The following is a 22127-nucleotide window of genomic DNA, read 5'->3' as shown; positions in this document are numbered from 1 at the left end:
TAAAGTGAAGAAACGCAGTAGTCCTCTGCCAGAGGCGGTGTAACGGTTAACCGTGAACGTGGCCGTGGCACATACCGTGGTAGCACAGAACAAGAGGAATTCTAGCTGTCGTGGCTTTTCTTAAAGACCGAGGCTAGGCGTAGTGCCTGCAATCCCAGTGATTTAGGGGACTGCGGCAGGAGGGTCACTTGAGCCCAGGAGTTTGAGACCAGCCTGGGCATCACAGCAAGAACCCATCTCTAAAAAAACAAACGAAAACATTAGCCGGGCGTGGTGGCGCACGCCTGTTACCCCAGCTACTCGGGAGGCCGGGGCGGGAGGCTCGCTTGAGCCCAGGAGTTCGAGATTACACTGAGCTGTGATCACGCCACCGCACTCCAGCCTGGGTGACAGAGTGAGACACTGTCTCTAAAGAAGAGGGATAAAAAAAAAGACTTGAGGGAACTAAGATAATGGGAATCAAGATAACGAAATGAGTTCACTGTGGGTATCAGGCCACAGGCCCAGGGTGAGTTAAACTTGGATGCCGTCCTTGATCTGAGGGGGACACAAGCCAGTGAGGCTCAGGGACAGGCTGGGACACCTGTGCTGCGGGGACCCGTCCCAGGCGGGCCCTGCAAGCTGCCGGCGCTTCCAGTTCGGACGAGCCCGCCTGAGCCTCCCGGGCCTGGCTCGCTCCTGCACCTGTCCCCGACGTGACCAGCAGGTGCACAGGACTGCACGGGACGCCTGTCCCCCAGGGCTGCGGCAGCTCCCACGGTCCACGTGGCCGGGGGTGGAGGACGTCTACAAAATCAGCCGCCACACGGGCACCTGTCGCGTCCATACCCGGACCCGCTGCCGCCCTCTCATGCAGGCACGCGCTCACCCGCACGCCTCCCTCGCGTCCGCACACGACGCTGCGAGAAGCCACCAGAAGCTACTGCCGGCCGTCCAGAGGCCTCCTGAGGAGGGTGGGGCTCCGTCTGAGGAAAGGTCGCTGGGACTGAGCTTACTTTTTAAATGTATAAATGGGCAACCTTGAAGACGACAGACTGGTAAGACTCATCTCTCCGTGAGAAAAAAGAAAAATAGAAAAACACACCGTAAAACGGTCATATAATCCCCTCAGGAGAGAACCGCGTGCGGCTCACAGAGCGTTCCTGTCAGAGGGTACCGGGGCCCTGACAGCGCCTCAGCGCCCCCACGGCGCACACTCGACGACGAACGCGAAGGCGCCGCCTTGCGTCCTGTTGCCCGTCACGGCAGGTCGGTGCTAACTTCTGGCACTTTCTCGGGACGTGTGTGAGGCAGTGCGCGCGCGTTCCGGTAACCCTCCTGCGAGCAACACCATAAAAGGCTGACTAAAATGTTCCTCAAATCACCTTATAATAAAAAAATAAGACGGAATAACACGGAAAAAATTTTTCTAAATTACAAACTTTCTTAAACCAAGGCCTGGCGAGACGACGGGAAACTGCCGAACCACAATCTGAGGGAAAGCCGGGCGCGGGGGCGGCCGTGGCACGTGGCGCTCTGCCCCGCGGGCGCTGCCGGGACGAAAGGGGACGCACAGACGCACCGAGGGCCACCCCGCACCCCGCGCCTCCCCGGACGACTCCCCGGGGTCGCAGCACGCCGAGAGCCGGGGCTGCGCGGCGCGTGTGAGGCGACCCGGCTCCGGACGCCTCGGGGGCAGGAGCAGGTCTGGGGGCCGAACCTCGCTCGGGCTCCCTCCCCGGCGCCCACGGCGGGGTGTGGACCGGGCGGGCCACACAGGCGTTCGCAGCCTAACACGGGCTTCTCCCTGTTATACGCCACACTTTTCTTAAGTTTTAAAAACTGGTCTAGACTGAGAACATTCTGGCAACTTTCAGGCAAAGGGTAGAACAGGGAAGCCGCGAGGCGCCCGGGCCGCCGAGCCCCGAGCCCCGAGCCCACCGGGCCGCGAGCCGCAGCGCCCCCCGGCGGCCGGCGGAAGTTGGGCCTCGGCCGGAGCCGGAAGCCGAGGGTGACGTGCACGAGGGATGCGACAAGACAGGCCACCGATTTCCGTTTCCTCCTCTGAAGGCGGACGGAGGGGAAGCAGGGCCTTAAGTCCCTGGAAGGGACCTTCATGACAGCGAGCGAGGTCAGATGTGGGAGCTGGAGAAACGCCCTTCCCGGGCTTTGTCGCCGCTTCAGAGCGGCAGCGCTGTCCTATACGCATGCGCACACCGCACGTGGACGCCGCCACCGGGCGGATAACCCGCAGGGTCCCTCCCGGTGCGGAGGCCTCGAGTCGCGCCAAACACCAGTGGCAAAGGGGCCGCGCAGGCCATGGCGCCGTGTGGGAGGGACCCGGGGGAAGCGACACTGCGGAGGGTCCCCTCTCCTGCAGTGCGTCCCCCGGAGCCCCCGCGGGGACTCGCGCCGCGTGCAGCCCCTCCTGGGGGTCCAGAGGCCGCAGCTGCTAAAAATAACCCGTGTCCCCAGGAAAGCGCCTCGGAGACGCCCCGTGGAGCCCCACCTGCTGAGTCCTCCAGTCGGTCACCTTCACCATGACCTCTTTTTGCAGCTCACACCCCCTGGAGTCTGAGGACGCTAAGTTCTTCACCTTCAATTCCATTTTAAGTCCCTGGTGAAGGAAACACTTCTCACGACATAGCCCTACATTTATCAGCCCACGCCTCCTTTGCATTTCTCCTCCATCCTCCCATCACCCAGGCTTTCTGTCAGATGACAGGCCAACTCTTGCCCCTTGGATTTCCCACCGTGGGAAATGACAGCACCAGAATGTCTCCATTGTAGCCCGGAACTAACACGTGTCCTACGAGGTTCCTACCGACTGGGCGCCCGTGTTGCAGGGAGCTGAGCCCAGCCCAGGCCTCCATGGTGTAGCAGCCATCATGGTGCCTGGACCTGGGGCGGCCCCAGGACAAGCTGGGGTGGGGTGGCGTGGCTGTGGCCAGCAAGCACTGGCCTGGGGTCCCGGTGGCCCTGGTGGGCCAGCGGTGGGAGGAACGGTGCTCGGGCTGGCTGGGTGGGCCAGGCATCAGTCTAGGCCTGTTACCAGCTTGCTGTGGGATCTTGGGAAAGGACCTCACCCCTCCATGCCACGCTGTCCTTTCTGTACCTGCCACTGTACCCTTTTCTGCCTCTAGATAAACTACCTTCTTCAGCTCTTCACTCATTTGATTCGCTTCTGCAACCAGGGGCATCAGTTTGATGTAGTCCTGGAACACGGCCAGGACGCCAGGGTCTGCCTGGCCCTCTCCACTGTTGGTGGCGCCTGGAGACAATCAGAATGGAAGTGAAAGTCAGTCACGTGTGCTGCCATGAAGACATGTGTATGCTCCTTCATTCCTTCATCAGATGTCTACATTTTAAAATTGCAAGCATGTAATTAAATAAGTGGCTTGAGGGAAAGATACTTCCTGGCTTCTCCTTAAGTGTTTGCTCCTCTCAACCCTGGAACCGTGCGCATCACGCTCCCTGCCTCTGGTTCCTGTTCCTGGTTTCAGAGTCCTCGAGCCAAGGTGGCTCCAAGCTGTCCAGGCAAGGCAAGATCTGCTTGGCCAGAAGGACGGGCTGGGGGCGTATCCCGAAGCCGCCGCTGGCTCAGCAAGCTGCCTGTTCTTACTTCTAGCGTATCTGGTGGGGCTCAGAGGAGGGATCATGGAGATCCGGAGAGGACCAGTCCCCCTCGCAGACCCAGGCTGGCACCGCCTCTTGTCAGGAACTCTCAACTCCTTAGGAACCCCTGGTGCCCTTGGCCCCAAAGTCTGACCCCAAACCGCCCACACAGCTGCTGCCTTGTTGTGGACCCAAGTCTTCACCAGGACTTGAGCCAGGGTCTGGGGTCTTCACTAGGATCTGGCCCCACTGCTGTGAGTTAGTGAATGAACAGATGGGGTCGCCGCGTTTGGTGCTACAGAGTCTAGGTGGTTTGTCTTTGGTCAAGAACTGCAGCAGATGAAGAGCAAGAAGGTGAATTTCAAGTCAATCTATCTTGCTAAAATTCTGAGAAACACACTTTGGCCAAGGGAAAAGGATGTATCTCACTGCTCTCTCTGCACCTGCGGTTTCATTAAGGCCAGTTCAGGTGGGGTCCACATGCCGAGCAAGGCGGGGATGCCCCCCCAGGAAGCCAGGGCGTGGAGAACTCCCCTGGTTCTGGGGGAGACCCCCCTGGCGAGGGCAGGTGCTCAAGAGCTTCTGAAAGCTCTTGCCTACGAGGAGTCCTGGATTATTGCTGGGGTGGAAAGTGGGTTGAGGGGAGAAGGGGGCGACCTTTGACTCAGACACCTGGGGCCATTAGTTACCCGGGGCAGGGCCTGGATTTTGCTCCTCGCCTGACCCCCCACCCAGAGCAGGTTCCCAGTTGGGGCCACAGGCTCTTCAAACCACCTTCACCATCATGTGTGCAGGAAGCCGTTTAATGAGTTAAGTCTTTGATGTACTCACTATATTTGTATGGAAACCATATTTTGACTATCTAAACATGGTACTTTGACACCGTGAAAGAGGATTTTCTTAAGGAAAGCGGAGAGCACACAGGAGAGGCTGTTACTTTCAGACGAGCCCAGGAAGGTGCCGGAATCGGCCGGGGCCACTCACCGAGCTTGTCGACGTTCACTCCCTCCGCGGCCGCCCTCTCCAGCTGGAAGAAATCGTAGTCAAACCTGCTCAAGTCCTCACCGCCTCGCTCTGAAGGAAACCCCACGTAGAGGTAGGCACTGTTGGATCCCAAAATAATGCGGTCCTGGGGGAGGCATCAGTGTGACCAGAGGACAGAGAGATCAGTGGAGGCTGCTGGACACGTACCTCACGTGACCCTCCCTTCCTGTCTCTGGGGTGGGACCTGGGAAATCCTGGGCCCGGCAGGGGAGCTCACCAAATGCTGCAGCTTTGTCCTGGTCGCAATGGGCACCCCGTTAACGACCACCTTGCATTTGCTGTGTGGAGCGACCGTCACTTTACCATCCGAATTTGTGAAGGAAGCATGTTTGTCTGAAATTCTAAGAAGACAAGAGTTTGTCTAAGTCACCCAATGCATTACGATCTTAGTGACCAACTCAGGTTGCTGTTTCTCATTTGCACGAGAAGACGGATCGCTGCTGCAGAACGGCAGGAGGCATCTGCCGGGGGCCACCCACGTGCTGTGGCTCTCGGAGAGGAGACAGCAGCGGGTGCAGAAGTGACCTGCCCTTAAGGAGCACAGGGAATTGGGAGACGGCAAAGCCACTGTTTTCTCACTAGAACTAACGCCCGCTGGGTTGGCCACAGCTGCAGACGCAGACACCGTAGCTGGAGTCCTCAAAAGGCCAGTGGGACAGGAAGATGACAACGAAGATGCTTCAGAAGAGACACCTGGGAGGTGGCTCCATAACGAGCTTTGCACACTACAGGTGAGTTTAGGTGTCTTTCTGGGTCTTTATCTACACACATCCAGGCTTTATGTGTTGCAAGATTTGGAGCTGGCTGTCAGAGGTGTCAGGTTGTCTGCCACCCAGGTGTCATCTGTGTGCCCTGAATGCCCAGCCTCCTGTTTTAGAATATTCCTATACTCCTTGGCCATCATGGAAGGTTCTGGATGTTGAGACCCATGTTCATCCATATCCTTTATTTTCATGGGACCCTCATATCCTTTGTTTGCCTGGGACCCAGGGATCCTGGGGGAAAGGTTTTGGCCTCAGCTCATCATTGCAGTTCAGCCATTTATAGACCCGTGTGTTGGGCTAAGGAAGGGGTCTGGAAGGGGAGATGAGGGGAATTGCCAGGAGGACGTCCAGAAGAGGCTGGCAGTGCCAACCGGCCCCTCGGTCAGCATGTCCCCCACCCCGTGTGCTTTGGCTCAAGAGGACTGGTCTTTCTGAAAGGGCCGATCACACCTGCTGGCTGGAGACCCGAGATGAGAGGCCACAGAGCTGGGGGACAGCTCTGGTTATATGAAACCTGCGTAGAGTTTCATAAGGGCTCCTGCAGGGGACTCCTGGGGAGCCCTTGGGGGGGATGTCACCCCCAAAGTCTAAGCTTTCTGTTAGTCCATTTGGCGAGGGCTCCAAGCACCGAGACCTGAGGATCCATTTGTCTTTGGAGATGAGACCATGAAGGGCAGGGGCCCCTCCGGGTGGGCTTGTCCTTTCAATTCTCTTCAGTTCCTGGCCAGATCTGCTCGTATCTGTTAGCCAAGAATTATCTACAGAATCTAGAAACTGACCTCCCCTTTCTCTCGAGGTTACAGCCAAGGAAACAAATCAAGCTCAGCTCAGTGGGCTTCAGCCAGAGGATCGAAGCCCTCCCACAGCTCTGGGCTTAGCCCTGGCGCGGGTGGCGGGGGACGGTCTGGGAAGTTCTCCGCTCTGGCTTGTCCGGCAGGCCCTGTGGCCCGGCCTGCCCACGGCCAGGTGACTTTTGCGAATCTCCTCTGGATTCAGTGGTCACAAATCTCTAATGCTGGACAAAGATGACCATTCATAGAAACTTACCCCAAACCTTGAATAGTGATGGCATTGGAGGCGGCCTGACCAATGTCACACGAACCTGAAAAGAATTAGGATAACTTATTCTCAAAAAGTTTCAGGATTTGACCTTAATAAGTTAACATGTCTGATGTTTGGGAAGTGACATTGTGTCTCCCATGGATCATGTGAAGGGAGTTTCCAACTGGGACTTTTATTTTTAGAGACAGAGTCTTGCTCTGTCACCCAGGCTGGAGTCCAGTGGCCTAATGACAACTCCCTGCATCCTGGGTTCAAGCAATCCTCCTGGCTCAATCTCCTGAGTGGCTGGAACTACCGGTGTGCACCACCATGGCCAACTAATTAAAAAATTTTTTTGCTTAGAAATGGGGTCTTGCTATGTTGCCAGGCTGGTCTTGACCTCCTAGGCTCAAGTGATTCTCCCATCTTAGCCTCCCAAAGTGCTGGGATGACAGGTGTGAGCCACTGCACCCAGCCCCACCTGGGATTTCCAGTCTTAATGGTACTTGGACCCGAGCTTGCTTTATGGATAATTTGTTTTACTTTCTGCTTTTCTGTGCATGGGATTCCTAACTTTTAAAAATTCTACCTTCCTCATAGGCATTCTGGAGGTAGAAACCATCGGGCCTGGACATCAGGGGACATGCTGAAGACTGGCCACAGGACAGGTTGTGTGTCCGGTGTGCGAACCCACGGAGTTCAGAGCACGTCACTGCCGGCCCCTGGGCGCCTCCCCACCCCCACTGCCATCCAGCAAGAGCCCTCGCCTGTCCCGGGGGTGCATAGCGGCTTCGGAGGGGAAAGCCAGGGGCTCCCGCCACGCTGGCTGCTGTGTCCCAGCACGTTCGATGTTCCTTTAGGTCAAGAAGACATTTCAAGGGCTCATTCGTGCCTTAGAAACCACTAAACAATAATGTGCTACTAAGAACCGTGCCTGGAAAATGAATAAACAAAGCGTGGTGTGGCCATGCAAGGGGGTATTTTTTAGCCTGAAGAAGGAAGGACATTCTGGCACATCTGCCACATGGATGAACCTTGAACGCTTCACGCTACGTGACATAAGTCAGACACGGAAAGACAAATGCTGTATGTTTCACTTCCATGAAGTCCCCAGAGCCATCGCATTCATAGCGACAGAAAGTAGAGCCGTGGTTGTGAGAGGCTGGGGGAGGGGAGGTGGGCGGTTAGTGTTAAGGGGGGCAGAGTTTCAGTCTGGGGAGATGAGAAAGTTCCGGAGATGGAAGGTGTGGATGGTTGCACGACAGTGTGAATGTACTAACACTGGCACTGAGCCCTGCACTCAAAAATGGTTAAAACGGTGAATTTTGTTATGCATATTTTACCACGATAAAAAAATTAAAAGAAACAGGCCCACGGGGCAGGAAGCGTGAGCAGGACCAGGGCCAGTCAGGGGGGCGAGTACCAGGTGGAATGAAGTACTTGAGCACCCCAGTGAGCTGCGGGTCCTCGTTGACGTTGAGGAGGTGAGGAAGGGTCTTCACCATCTGCCGCTCCTGCGGGAGAGATGGGGACGTTCCCGTCACCAGACAGGGCCACCAAGGAGCGGAGCAGTGCTCCCTTCTACCTGCTGCTCAGCACAGCCAGGTCTCTGTGCCCTCGTCACATGACTGGAGCGTCACTGACAGTGGGGTGGCGTCCTCGGGCAGGCCGGGGGGACCTCTGGCCGGGACTGTTCCAGGGCACTGCCAGTCTCCAGCCCTGTCCTCCCCAGCTGTCCCCTGTCCTCCCCAGCTGTCCGCCTGCCCCACTGTGGTCCCCCCACCCCCGTGGCCCCGCCCCAGGTCTTCATTAAAGGTCTCGTCCTCCCCGTGTCCTGCTGGCCAAGCTACTCGAGGGTCAGATGCTGATGGCTTATGTTGCATTAACCCTCTCCTGGTCACCTCAACGTGTCTCATTCTTTAACGCAAAGATTGGTTGGGACTGTGCTTATAGAGAATGGACGGTCACACAAAACTGGAATACATTATTGCAGGCATGAGAAAACTTAAATCTTGAAATCCTTTTTTATTTTGGAGACAGGGTGTTGCTCTGTTGCCCAGGTTAGAATTCAGTGGTGTCATCGTAGCTCACTGCAACCTCAGACTCCTAGGCTCAAGCGATCCTCCTGCCTCAGCCCCTTGAGTAGCTGGGACCACAGGCATGTGCCACCACACTTGGGTAATTTTTGTTTTTTTTGTTTTTTATGGTAGAAATGGGATCTCAATCTTGCCCAGGCTGGTCTCAAACTCCTGGCCTCGAGAGATCCTTCTGCCTCGGTCTCCCAAAGTGCTGGGATTACAGGTGTGAGCCACTGTGCCTGGCCTTGAAATCCTTTCTAATAAAGAGCAGAGAGGACAAAAATCCTAAATCCTGTCTTTCTGCACTGTGACCCTACTGGACCCTTGCAGCTGAGAGTCGCAAACCCAGGACCCCTTAGAGACGATGTGACTTAATAGCACTTCTAGCTGCATCCCGTCATACCCACACCCTTAGAACCTCCACCCCTCGTGCCACCGGCCAGCCGTCCTGAAGCCCCTGAACCACCCAGCTCCACCCCCACTGCCCGAGGCTGCACGAGCCTTCCAGGATCCCAAACTCCCGGGAACTGCAGGTCTGCACCCCACTGGGATCCGCCCAGGGCCTGTGGTTGTGGGGGGTAAGGGTGAGGAGGGGCTGGGGTGTGGCGAGGGGAGGTAGAGAGAGCCCCCTCATCCCCAAATTCTCATCCCAGCCCACGTGTGACCTGATATTGGCAGTGAGTGCCAGGATAGATACTGTCCCCACAGTCCCCAGGAGATAACTCAGGCCCCTCCCATACTCCCCGAACTCTAATTACCAACAGCCTTGACTTCCGCCCACGGTCTCCCTCATCAATCTGCACGGAGGCCTCTCTGCCTCCCTTTCACACCCTGCCATTCTCTCCCCCAGCCCTGCCAATAACATTATTGCAAGTCCTTTGTCACATGTCACATATTACACATTCACCGAAACAACCGCATCCCGATCCGGGACGGGGCAGCAGTGTGATCAGGTGTGGAGGAAGGTGCCCTGCCCGGGCGGTCGCCCCAGGTGCAGGGAGCTGAGCTCACCTGGGCCGCGGCCTCGTACTGCTGCTCCCACGCTGCCCAGGCCTGCTGCAGCAGGTGTGCCCAGGGCACCTGAGTGGCACGAGTCCCGAGCTGCTGTTCTGCCGGGAGCCAGGCTGGCTGCTCTGGAAGGAGGGAGGATTTAAGCAACAGGGCTGCAGCCTCAAAGGTCGGGCGCAGAGCGACCGCAGCGAGTCTCGTCTTGGTTCTCAGTGGAAAGGTGGGACTCCCAGCAGGAGCGGGACGTGGAGGTGCACTTACGTGTGGAGGAGACATCTTTCGGTGAGTCGCACAGAAAGCAGCATCACCTGCTAATTCATGAGACGCTATAGCACGAGAAGCTCCGTTACAGGGGGAGGCATGAAGCTCAGTGGTGTGTTTTTTATTTTTTCAAGGTGTGTGAGAGTGTTTCGATTTATACCATCATTGCAGGCCATTCCCACAAGGCCAGGGGATTCGGGAAGAATCGTGGATTCCTCTAGCGTTTTCGCGTTGTTTGTGTCTGTGCTCATGAACAGTGGGAATTAGATGCTATGTGTAAGTGAACGTCACGCGTGTGGCACTTTTTGGTGTGAGAGATTTGTGACAACCGGGGTCATGTCTGGGCCAGTCGCGTGCTGACTCTAGGAAGTGCTTTGTTGGGGCTGAAGCGTCAGCGGGGCCGTCCTTGTCCTTCTGGGTGGGCTGGGGTGCAGGAAGTGCTGCTGTCACCTGAGAGCCCCCCAGAGCCAGGGCCACCAGCCTAGGGTGAGTCATCTAATGATTTTCTTATATGTTACAATGTAATAATAATAGAAATAACGTGCACAGTAAATGTAATGCGCTTGAATCTTCCTGAAACCATCCTCGCCCGCCCCCACCCCACCCCCGGTCCGTGGAAAAACTGTCTTCCGTGAAAATGGTCTCTGGTGCCAAAAGGGTTGAGGACCGCTGCCCTAGCACGAGGGCGCCCGCTGGGGCAGGGAATTGGTGCCAAGGGCAGGGCGGGAACTGCTGCTGGACCTTTCGATGTCGCTGTCTTGACACTGAACACTCTTCCCGATTTCACTTCGACAGTTTTGTATTTTCCCTTTCTCGTCAATCCCATTTTAAATCATTAATGGAAATAAAACGGGATGTATCTTTATGCTGCCAGAGTGAAACCTGAGAGGCCTTAGCTGAAAGCCGTGGCTCGTGGTCAGCGAGCATTGGAGTCACCTGGGCCACGTCCATGACTGAGGCCCCAGGTGCTGATTCGTTGGGTCTGGGTGGAGCCCAGTCACCAGGTGACTCCAATGCACGGGTGGTGGAGTTGGGCTCACAGTCCCAGCGCCACTCAGCTGCATGACGCCCTCAGCAGGGCAAACATCAGATGGCATCGTCCAAATCCAGCAGGAAAAATTAATCCTGGTAGAAATGGCGTCCTCAAAATAAAAATGGCAATAAAAAATGAGACTGAACGATCTTTTTAAAAGGACAGGGCCAATATTTCTTCACTGCAAGCGAGTCTACATTTATCTCAAAATTTTGTTTTTTTTTATTTAAAGGACGGGGCCAGGTATCCTGAACAAAGCCCCAGCCATGCACCCCCCCCACCCCCGACCCCCACCTGCCCTGGGCTCCCGTCACTGACCCAGCCCCTCCCCCGGCCCAGCCTGGGCTTTGGCCAGATCAGACCCTTCTCCCTGCTCCAGCCTTGGACTCAGCACTGACTCCTGACTCGGTTTACCTGCCATTCCAGAGTCTCTGCATCTGAGCTTGTTCTCTGCCCTCCACTGTCTCAGCAGCGTCCAGGTGTTGACCACGGCTCTGTTCCGGATCTTTTTAGCCCTTTGAGGTGCAGAGACGGACACGCTGTCAGGCCTGGCCCCGTGCAGTTGGAGCAGCAGCAACGGGGCACGCCCAGATCCCAAACAGCCCGGGGGGGGGCCTTTCACCGCCCCATGGGGGACTCGCACCCACCACGCCCGGTTCCACTAAACCACTAAGACCAAAGTGACTTCAGCAACCTGCACAGTTCAGATAAATGGGTGCCGCTCAGCCAGGGGCAGTACTCCATCTCTGATGTGCCCTGGGGCCTGATGACACTCAGCCAGTCGGGCTGACTTTGGTTCATTCAGGCATCTGTGCGGTCGCTGCCATTGCAATAGCTCAAATCCTGGTGCCGGCAGTGACTGCCCCACCCTGTGCACCAGGCTGGGAGGGTCTAGAGATTGTCTAGGTCGCTCCTGGGGTCACCAGAGGAAACACAGGAACCTCCCAATGTGGCACAGGACATACTCACCCTAAAACATCACTTGTTTTTTACCTGAAATTCAGACTAACTGAGCACCTTGCCTTTTTATTTGCTAAATCTGGTTACCTTACTCCTTCCACTTTACGTAGGGGACATTGACTCACAGTCTACAAGCCTGGCCCGTGGCATCATTTTTTCTCTTTCCTACACATCTCATGGTTTCTCTTGTGGAAAAACCACTAGCCACAGGTTTGCATCTGGCAAGCAGGGAGAAAACAAACATTCTAGATACTGCTAAAGGTAAAATACGCCCTAAAGATCTTAGCCTGTGTCACGGATGTTGGAGGAAAATGTCAAATGATACGAAATGATCCTGAAGCCATGCAGTGAGGAATGAGAAGGGAAGTATCTGTCACAGGCATACGAGGGCTCCCTCGCTGGGGACAGGGCCGAGGGGAGGGCGGAAGGGGACGCAGTTACGTCATAGCCATGGCTTCCAAGCACCTCCGTCTGCCAGGCAGAGCTTTGCCAAGGCTGTGAATGAGGATCCCTGTTCGGTTAACGAGGTGACAGCGTTAGAGGTGCAGTGTCTTGCCCAGGGTCACGCAGTTTCTAGGGCCACACTCTGCCTGGCTAGCGAGTCCACAGATCTGACAAGTGGCACATCACGGCTGGCAAGTAAGTTTCATTTCACGTGCCAACTCCAGCTCCCAGAACGCAGCGCTGAGAATCCAAGCTCCCATCTGGGCCCAGTGGGACAGCGGCGGTGATTCTGTCTGGGAAGTGGGAGTGGAGGCCGCAGCATGTGGGACAATCCAACCCGGGGCCAGAGACTGTCCCCCGACCCACTCCTTTCTTAAAAGGTCGGGAGCAGCAGGCCGGGAATGAGCTCCAGGGACCTGCCTGGAGAAGCAGGAAGGTGGCTCGGCGACAGCCTCCTGCCAGGGCCGGCTGCAGGCGGGCTCCTTTCCCGGCCGGGTGGACAGGAAGGAAACTGGCGGTGACAGCCCCGCCCTGGTGAAGGGATACCTATGACACTCGGGCCACCCCGCAGAGTCTGTTGGACAGTCTGCTGGACAGGCCCCGGGGAAACTAGACAAGCCACAAACGGAGCGCTGGTGTGACACGACTCGCAGGGCTGGCAAGCGGCTCTGACCCGAGGAGTGGCCTCTCAGGTAGCTCAGCTTCATTCACTGTTAGCACAAAAGTCCCCCACCTGGCACTGCGCTGTACCTGTGCCCCGCGTGACAAAAGGAGAAATCTGCGAATAGCCTTGCTGTTTGGCAGGAAAGCACAGGCAGATGGATAAGCGACCCTGGCAAGATTGGCCTCGACGCCTCTCCTGTCCATTTGAGCCCATGGCCCCGCTGCCCTGTGGGTCTGAGTGACAGGGTCACATTCGACACTTTGAGGTCCCCGTTCTCTCTCCCTTTCTCCCAAAATGCCAAACCCTCAGGTGTGAGAGCACTGGAAGAGTCTGCCAGACCTAGAACTTAGAACCGCTATGGATGATAAATATTCATAAACTTACCTCTCGGCGTATCTTAATGTTGATAAAGTCTCCTCGTAGCAGATGTCAGCTGGACTTATGGCGGCGATCTGCAAAAACACCCCTTTCAAATTATGTGAATTACGTAGGGGTCTATGGTTGTAATTAAACAGCTAATGTTCATAGAGCAGCCTCACATCTTAAACAGTCACGGTATCGTTCAAACTTTACAACTTAGAAAACTAGGCTTAGAGAAGAGGAATATGCCCAAGTTGACCCAGATAATAACCTACAGAGCTGGGGCTTGAACCCAGCCCTGCCTAACTCTAATACCTGTGCTGCCACCCTCAGCGTGACCCGCCCTCGGGATTATGTCCTCAGCAGGTTTTTGCAGGGACAGGAATGACAGCAGAGTGTTAGCATCGCAGAGACCAGTGTGACTTGCTCGTTCCCAGGCGGCCACTCGTGTGGCTTCAAGTCTGCCTACTGGCTTTGGACCAGTTGCTCCAGAACCCAGAAAGCAAACTTTTCAAATCAGAAACAGACTTTTGGATGACTTGGAGGTGGGCAGGGTCCCTGAGGGTGATGGGGGAGGTGACGTGGCAACTGCCCATACAAAACCCGTGGACCAGGAGGCTCAGGGGCCAGGACATTGATAGCTTAGGGAATAATTATGTGTAGTTTAGATTTTCAGCTTTTAAAGCTCGTTTGTTTATGTCGCCTCATTTAATCATCACAGAAATATTTTCAAGTGGATATTGTCTTTAGAAATGAAGAAAATGAGGTTTTAAGGTATCTGTGCTGAACCTGGGATTGGCCCATAGAGACTGTAGCACGTGGCTGTCGGCCTGGAGGAGTCTCTGTTCCATTTGTTTTCTGAGCTGGTTGATAACCTCCTTCCTCTTACCCTCCGTGTCTGTTTTTGTTAACACGCTGTGGTGCCTTCAGTCGGCCCCTGTCAAGTCTTACAGATCTGGGTGTCACCCTGTGATCTCGGGTGACTGCACACGTCTGCTAGGACCCCTTAGATTGCTCTGTGCAGTGTGCAATCCAGAGGGCATCTTTTGCCTCCTTTTATTCCGGGTTCTTGGGGGATGTTCCATTGAGGCCCACAGGTAACTGACAACCAGAGAACTTTAAAATGAAGTATTTAAAAATAGGCAAGATTAAATGATTAAGAGCAAGGATGTGTTTTGCTGTGAATTTGGGAGAGAGGTGCACGTGACAGGGCCCTGCAGGGGGCATTGCCCTCCTACCCAGGACAGTAGACTGGAGGCCAGGCCAGGGCTGGGGGCAGAGTTCGCCCAGTTTTGTCCCTTCCTGCGCTCAGTTAGAGCTGAAGTGCAGAGAGTCCTGATCTTTTTTTTTTTTTTTTTTTTTTTTTTTTTTTTTTTTTTGAGACAGAGTCTCACTTTGTTGCCCAGGCTAGAGTGAGTGCCGTGGCATCAGCCTAGCTCACAGCAACCTCAGACTCCTGGGCTTAAGCGATCCTACTGCCTCAGCCTCCCGAGTAGCTGGGACTACAGGCATGAGCCACCATGCCCGGCTAATTTTTTTTTTGTATATATATTTTTAGTTGGCCAGATAATTTCTTTCTATTTTTGGTAGAGACGGGGTCTCACTCTTGCTCAGGCTGGTCTCGAACTCCTGACCTCGAGCGATCCACCCGCCTCGGCCTCCCAGAGCTAGGATTACAGGCGTGAGCCACCGCGCCCGGCCGAGAGTCCTGATCTTAACACAGCTGGTGTTGCACCCACTTGGCAAACATTTAAAATAAGAGTCCAAGGTCTTTGCCAAGAGGACATGATTCGGCTGCTCTCCAGGTTGAACGTCTGCCTGCACCTGACACAGTCCCACCGATTTCCTGCCTCACCATGGTGTGACTGCTGATTTATAATGAGGTGACATTGTGAGTGTTATTTTTCAAATGGTACTAGTTTTTTCTTTTTCTTTTCTTTTCTTTTCTTTTTTTTTTTGAGACAGAGTCTCACTGTGTTGCCCAGGCTAGAGTGCCGTGGTGTCAGCCTAGCTCACAGCAACCTCAGACTCCTGGGCTCAAGCGATCCTCCTGCCTCAGCCTCCTGAGTAGCTGGGACTACAGGCATGTGGCACCATGCCCGGATAATTTTTTCTGTATATTTTTAGTTGTCCAGTTAATTTCTTTCTATTTTTTAGTAGAGACAGGGTCTCGCTCTTGCTCAGGCTGGTCTTGGACTCCTGACCTTGAGCGATCCTCTCGCCTCGGCCTCCCAGAGTGCTAGGATGACAGGCGTGAGCCACCGCGGCTGGCCTGGTACTAGTTTTTTTCTGATAATAAAAGTAATATATGTTCCTTGCAGAGAATCTGAAAACTACAGAAAAGAATAAATAAAAAATTAGAAATATAGAAACGTTATTTGAACATTTGAACAGAAAGAGCACCAGGAATCAGGAGATAATACGTAAGAATGTGTTATGTCCAAGCAAAGCGCTGTATTATGGGTGTATTGAGAATAATTGTAATCATAACAACAATAACAGTGATACTAATAGCTAGGCCGGTCTGAAATGTTGTAAGAAAGTCATTTTACCAGGGCGGTTCTGCTGTTCCCACCCAGAGCTGACTGGAGCAGCTTGGTCAGGACAGAATCTCTGTAGGGAACGTGCAGGACTCTCTTCCCCATGGCTGCGTCAGCCAAAGCGCTGGAGGAAAAAGAAAATATGAAACAACAAATTAAAAGAATGTATCAGGGCCAGGCACGGTGGCTCATGCCTGTAATCCTAGCACTCTGGGAGGCCGAGGCGGGAGGATCGTTTGAGCTCAGGAGTTCGACACCAGCCTGAGCAAGAGCAAGACCCCATCTCTACTAAAAATAGAAAGAAATTATATGAACATCTAAAAAGATATACAGAAAAAATTAGCCAGGCATGGTGGCACATGCCTGTAGTCCCAGCTACTCGGGAGGCTGAGGCAGGAGGCTAGCTTGAGCCCATGAGTTTGAGGTTTCTGTGTGCTAGGCTGATGCCACAGCACTCAGTCTAGCCCGGGCAACAGAGTGAGACTCTGTCTCAACAACAAAAAAAAAAAAAAGGGAGGAAGGAGGAGGAGGAGGTGGGTAGAGAGAACATAAAATTCAAGGTGGTGGTTAGGTGAAGACAGGTGAGCAATATCCACTAGTTCTTGGGTTGGGTGGTGGTTTTATTAGTGTTAATTAAAAAACTAATTAATTAGTTTAAAATATATAGTAGGGCCAGGCATGAGCCAAGGATGGCACGGACCATAAACTAAAGGTTATAATTAATCCAATTGTTTACACTGAGGTCACTTTTATGGCACAAATACCTGACTGTGGATTATTTACCTGATAACGTTTCCCAAATTGGTCAAACTTAAGTTAACTCGTGATCCTTCCCTCAATCTGTCTCCTTCGGATCCTGACGATTTCTGCCTTTCACTTCCTGCTAGGTCCACCAAATTAATACTGGATTGTTTGGTGAGGTCTCTGTCTGGGAAAACCTGCAGAAAACACCGCAGGTCACTCTGTGCGATTAGGGAGGTGGCAGGCTGCACGTCAAGTCACTCTAGTTTGCTCGTTTCAATGGTTCTTCTAATTATATTTCAGTCTCAGAAAAGACAATAACGTCTACAGTGTAAAATACCATCCTCTTTACAATGACGTTTTGCAACAATGTATTGCCAGACCCATCAAGCTTCCCCTTCCCGATTCTGCAAAGCTCTTTTTCAGTGAAATAAGAAATACCAGTTATTGCTCCTGTATTTCTGTGGCCAATCAACTTTTTAAATATAAAATACTGTGAAATCTGCAAAATAAGTAACTGTTCAGGATTGTGTGGTCCTATAGTGGAAAGAACATGAGTCTTAGAATCTTATGGATTCCCCTGCTGGCTACACGACTATGAGCAAATGACTTTAGAGAGTTTCAGCTTTCTCTGTTGTACATGGTGATAGGAACACATTGCTGAGATGTGATGAAGGTTAAAGATAAAAGATGTAATGATTCTAACACATGCCTGGCACACAGTATAAGGTGTTAACATTACCGCTGACCCCAGTAAATGGAGCATGGTACTAAATCTCTTCACTCCAGCTGATTTCCTCTCTGCCCCTAAAATGTCAAGTTAAAAAAATAGAAGGGCAAACCATATATAACGTTTCCGAATTTTACTAACAATGTAAAGCCAAGTGAATGGCACTTAAAAGTTTAAAAAGTTCTTTAAAATGCAGCATCTTAAAAAAAAATAAGATGAAATGCAGTGTCTTAGTCAAGCCTCCTTTTACAGATGAGGAAGCTGAGACTCAGATAAAGTTATTTCCCAAAGTTTTAGACCTGGCGAACCAAGGCATCAGACTTAAACCGGGTCCGATGTTTTCCCACTATTCTTGATTGGAGTGGGATCATTTTCATTGATTACTATTCTATTACTAGTTATATGACTTAGGGGACAGAGGCAGTAAGATCACAGCTAACTATAACATTACTCAGGACTTGGGAACAAGCATTAGCATTTCTAGATCATACTGGTGATGTTGTATAGATCACTCTCTGGTATCCACCAAAGAGCATGGAGGAAAAACTGTGTTCTAGTTGATCAAAGATTCTAGTTAGTGGAATTTTACCTGGATTACTGGTTTCAAAGAATTTATCTTGGTACTTCCAAGTGTCAAAAAGGTATTTCAGTATCTGGTGGTCCCCTGGGCTCACGGATCTGAAAGGTGGTCACCATCTTGGTGATACTCAGACCTGCTACTGATCTAATTCTCCGTGAGAAACCATGGAGTCACTCTCACACCTTCACAGTTTGCTCCTTGATCAATGTGGGGTCCACATCCACTCCTCAGAGCATGGAATTTGAGGGAGAAGAGCCGTTAGTCCTGTGGGCACTTTGGGGACATGGTAGCCCATACTGCCACTCTACCATTAGCAATGGGCTCATTCGGCCAGGTGGGGCATGGATGTTGAGGTGGGAAGGGGGGCAGGAAAAGTACAGGTACTTCACTTTTTCTTGCGTCTGACCCTATAAGCTATGGTTGGAAGAGCCACCCGAATCCATAGGTCAAGTCTGCAAGGATTCCATAATCCCCACCAGCCCATTATGCCATTATGCAGAAGGAACCTTCTGCAGACTAGCCTGTCGGGAGGTCAGGACGGTGGCATTCACCTGAACCTCACCTGCTTGAACTGGATGGTGATGACCACATGGGACCGGCTGCTGCTGGCGTTCATGTTGGTGGAAGCTGTGGTCCTTATTTTTGTCCCTTGTTCCATCAGCCTTTCAATTTGCGCGTAGTTCTCGCAAGGCACTGACGTCAGACCTTCCACGTAAAAGCCCAGCTGCTGGTCTTCCCTTACTTTGAGCCCACCGGGTTTTTTGGTTCTAGACAGCAAGTCTCTTATCTGTGGAAAAAGGAGTAAATACTGTAAACTTCAGGAAGGCAGGGAATTTTCTTAACCTCATTGCTGTATCTCTGCCTACGATATGGCAGGTGTTCAATAACTATTGGATGAATGAATAAATAGTACATTTCTGTAGGGACTTCATAATTTAGCTAAGTAAGAAGTAAGGAAACGGCAAGAAAAAAGATAGAGAATCCTGGTGTAATTATTGACAGAAGCATATTTAAACATTTTTTAAACTTATTTTTAGAAACGCAGTTTTGTTGTTTTCAGGTATGTACCTAGAGCTCTCCAACAAGACTGAATTCCCCATGGGTGTGGTCCTGTCTTTTTGCCGTAGATTCTAATGCTGACACATGGCGTCTGATGAATGCTTGTTGAGTGCGCATTGTGACCAGCACTAGGCTAACAAATAATGTTTAACACACTGCGTGTTGGAGCCTGGGGAAACTGCTTTTGTACCATGATAAAACATTTGAGTAGTATCCACAGTCGTCTGCCTACAGATAGGTGCCTCTAAAGCTTTCATGCTTGAACACATTGTTCTCTTATTAACAAATATTCTCCTGGCCATCTTGTTAACTCTTATTTCATTAGCAACTCTTTTGTGGATAATATGAAAATAAACCATCCTAGCTTCTTTCTGAATTATCACAAATTTTGTATTGCAAAATAATGAAGTGGCCAAAGCATAGAGTGTGGAGATAGAGGGACGTAAGACGAAGCTGGAGAGGTAGGCAGGGCTGATGGCCAAGGCCAGGGCAAAGTAGGGGAGGTGAATGGGAGTCCGTGATGTTTATTAAGCTGCAGAGTCACTCAGCTTTGTGTGTCAGAAAAATATAATCTCTGTTACCTGTTCATTGTAAATTTCCAGCATACTGAATGTAACCTGTACAGAGAAGAGCACAAAGTGAATATTCTCTTTAAACAGTCACCTTTGAACAAACAGTGATATGGAAACAACAGAAATGTCAATAAAGGGAAAAGCTAATATTAAATATAGTAAAGCTCTATTTTAACGTGCAATTTGAGGTTCTCAAATAATTTTAATAATGTGGGGGAAGTTCTTAATATAAATTAGATACAAAAAGTGTGTGTGTGTTTTAGTCTTGATGGGCAACAGATAAAGGTGATTCTTTAATGCTCATACTCCAATCTGAACATATGTAGAAGAAAAGAGTGGTCTTTACTGTGCTTTTGGAATATTGCTAGCCAAGCTAGCACCTCCTACGCAGGATTGGGGGGATCTGAATGGCTTTATTCTGCATAAAAGGCTTTAAGATACTACGTTTTGCCACCCTCCACCCATAAAAAAGCTGGCTTTTCTGTGATGAGTCTTGCCAGTTGAGCCTTGAGCCTAGAATTTCCCACTAGTTTCAGAGTGTTGTCCCGTGTTCAAAAATGAACAGACAAGGATTAGCAGACAAGGAAGGCCTGCAATATAAATGAGAGATCAAAACAAACAAGTAGAAAAAAGGAACTCAACTCAGACAAAACTGACCATGCAGAGAGTAAAAGAAAACATTTTTAAAAGCCCTATAATTAATAGCCCCAGAGAGAGAAATAATTATATCTATTTAAAAACAGGTTGCCATTAAAAAGGAACGAAGAATAAGTTTTTGTAAATCAAATTTATCAATGATGGCCAAAATAAAAATGTAGAAGAGTTATAAAATACAGTTGAGAGAATCCTCTAAAATGCAGAATAAAAAGAACAAGAAATAGAAACTAGGTGGTAAAAGATAATAAAATTAAAACATATTTGCATAAGAGGTTCAAAATCCAATTAGTAGACGTTCTAGAAAGGGAAAGCAGATAAAACAGAGGGAAGAAAATTATAAAAGAAATAATTAAAGTTTCCCAGAATGGAGAAAAGACTCATATTAAGATACATCAGAACATCAGGGATAAGAGAAGATCCCAAAAGCTGTGAGTGGGAAACTGACCATCCAAAAAGATCACATGCAAAGAACCGGGAAGCAGAATGGCAGTTGACTTCTCAGCTGCGACATTGAAACTTAAAAGATAATGGAATAATGTCTTCAATATTCTCAGAGGTCTAGAGTTTTATTCTGAGTAAATGTCAGTTGAGTGTGGAGGTAGGAAAAGATGTTTTCAGCTGTGCAAAGGACGCAAAAAATGCATCCTTGATGTACCTTTTCTGAGGAGGTTGCAGCAAAATAAGAGAGTAAACCAAGAAAGAGGAAAACGTTGGATGTAGGAGCCAGGGGAGCCTTCAAAGAAGGTTGCAGTAAAGTTCCAGAACGACGGTTTTGTAGTAGAGCTGGAGAAGCACCGCTCCAACTGTGGCAGGAGAATAGAAGACTGAAGGAGACCCCAAAAAAATAATGGAACCAAAAGGCTTGAGTATATGGAAAAATAATGTCCATAGGCATGTGACAGTGATTTGGAGCATTTAGAAAGATTCATAGAAAAGTAAATGTAATATAAAAAGACAATTAAAAATTCCGAGGAAAAAGTGTAGAAGGGAAATATGAACTAATCGTTGGATCAGCAGTGAACTATATATTTGTACAACTGAAATGCTAGTAACTATTGATTCAGCCAAGTTTTATAATGTGCATGATCCTAAATGCAGGGTGTATGTAGGAGAAAAAACATCGTTGTTGGGGGTGTTAGTGTGGCAGAGTGAAATTCTCTTCTACCATGGTGGAAAGATAGCAGATAATGTCCGAAATTGCTTTTTAAGACGAGAAAAACAAACATTATTTTAAAATATGGAGACAGATACCAGGGCAAACAGCTAACTAGTCGAGGATGGTAACTGTGGGCCGTCACAGGGAGGGGGAGGAGGATGTTCCAGAGACTGGTGGTTTCCATTATAAGCCTTTTTCTGTGCTATTTGAAGGTTTTTTTTTTTTTTTGAAAACAGCTTTATTGAGATGTAATTCACATACAGAATAGTTCGGCCATTTAAAGTGGTTTTGAGTATATTCACAGAGCTGTACAGCCATCCCCATACAGCCCCTACATCCTAAATCCAGAACATTCCATCCCCCCTCCAAAAATACACATTGGCAGTCATTCCCTCTTCTCTGCCTTCTCCCTTCTTCCTTGCCCCCCAGGCCGGGAAGCTCGAAGCAACCACTAATCTGCTTTCTGCCTCTATAGATTTGCCTATCCTGGAAATTTCATATAAGTGGGATCATACAACATTGTGTGTATGCTGGGCGGAGATTCTTTCTTTTTTATTCTTTTTTAGAAATGAGATCTAGCTTTGTCGCCTAGGCTAGAGTACAGTGGTACAATCACAGCTTACTGTAACCTCCAATTTGTGGGCTCAAGCAATCCTCCTGCCTTAGCCTCCCCAGTAGCGGGATTACAGGCATGGGCCACTGCACCCACCTCTAGCTTCTTTCACTTGGTGTAGTGGGTTCAAAGCTTATCCGTGTTGTAGCATGTGTCAGAATTTCATTCCTTTTTAAGGCTGAATAGTAGTCCATTGTATGGATATACCACATTTTTTCATCAGTTCGT

General features: G+C 50.9%; 1 protein-coding gene across 1 annotated transcript in view; it reads right to left on the bottom strand.

Moving 5' to 3' along the window:
• Positions 1-22127, bottom strand: part of LOC123627416 (kinesin-like protein KIF28P) — a 37182-nt gene that overhangs the window by 6364 nt on the left and 8691 nt on the right. The window contains exons 4-16 of the mRNA XM_045536953.1: positions 19483-19518; positions 18405-18629; positions 16575-16729; positions 15804-15915; positions 13276-13343; positions 11238-11338; positions 9533-9654; positions 7867-7957; positions 6450-6504; positions 4856-4979; positions 4579-4723; positions 3132-3250; positions 2489-2596 (exon numbers count right to left, since the gene is read on the bottom strand). Of these exons, the coding sequence (XP_045392909.1) occupies positions 2489-2596; positions 3132-3250; positions 4579-4723; positions 4856-4979; positions 6450-6504; positions 7867-7957; positions 9533-9654; positions 11238-11338; positions 13276-13343; positions 15804-15915; positions 16575-16729; positions 18405-18629; positions 19483-19518 (1461 nt within the window). The remainder of the gene's footprint in view (positions 1-2488; positions 2597-3131; positions 3251-4578; positions 4724-4855; positions 4980-6449; positions 6505-7866; positions 7958-9532; positions 9655-11237; positions 11339-13275; positions 13344-15803; positions 15916-16574; positions 16730-18404; positions 18630-19482; positions 19519-22127) is intronic.

Source organism: Lemur catta, chromosome 25, assembly GCF_020740605.2.
Source record: "Lemur catta isolate mLemCat1 chromosome 25, mLemCat1.pri, whole genome shotgun sequence".
In the NCBI taxonomy this organism is placed as follows: Eukaryota; Metazoa; Chordata; class Mammalia; order Primates; family Lemuridae; genus Lemur; species Lemur catta.
Note: the sequence above shows the minus strand (reverse complement) of the source record. Positions and strands in the feature narration are given on the sequence as shown.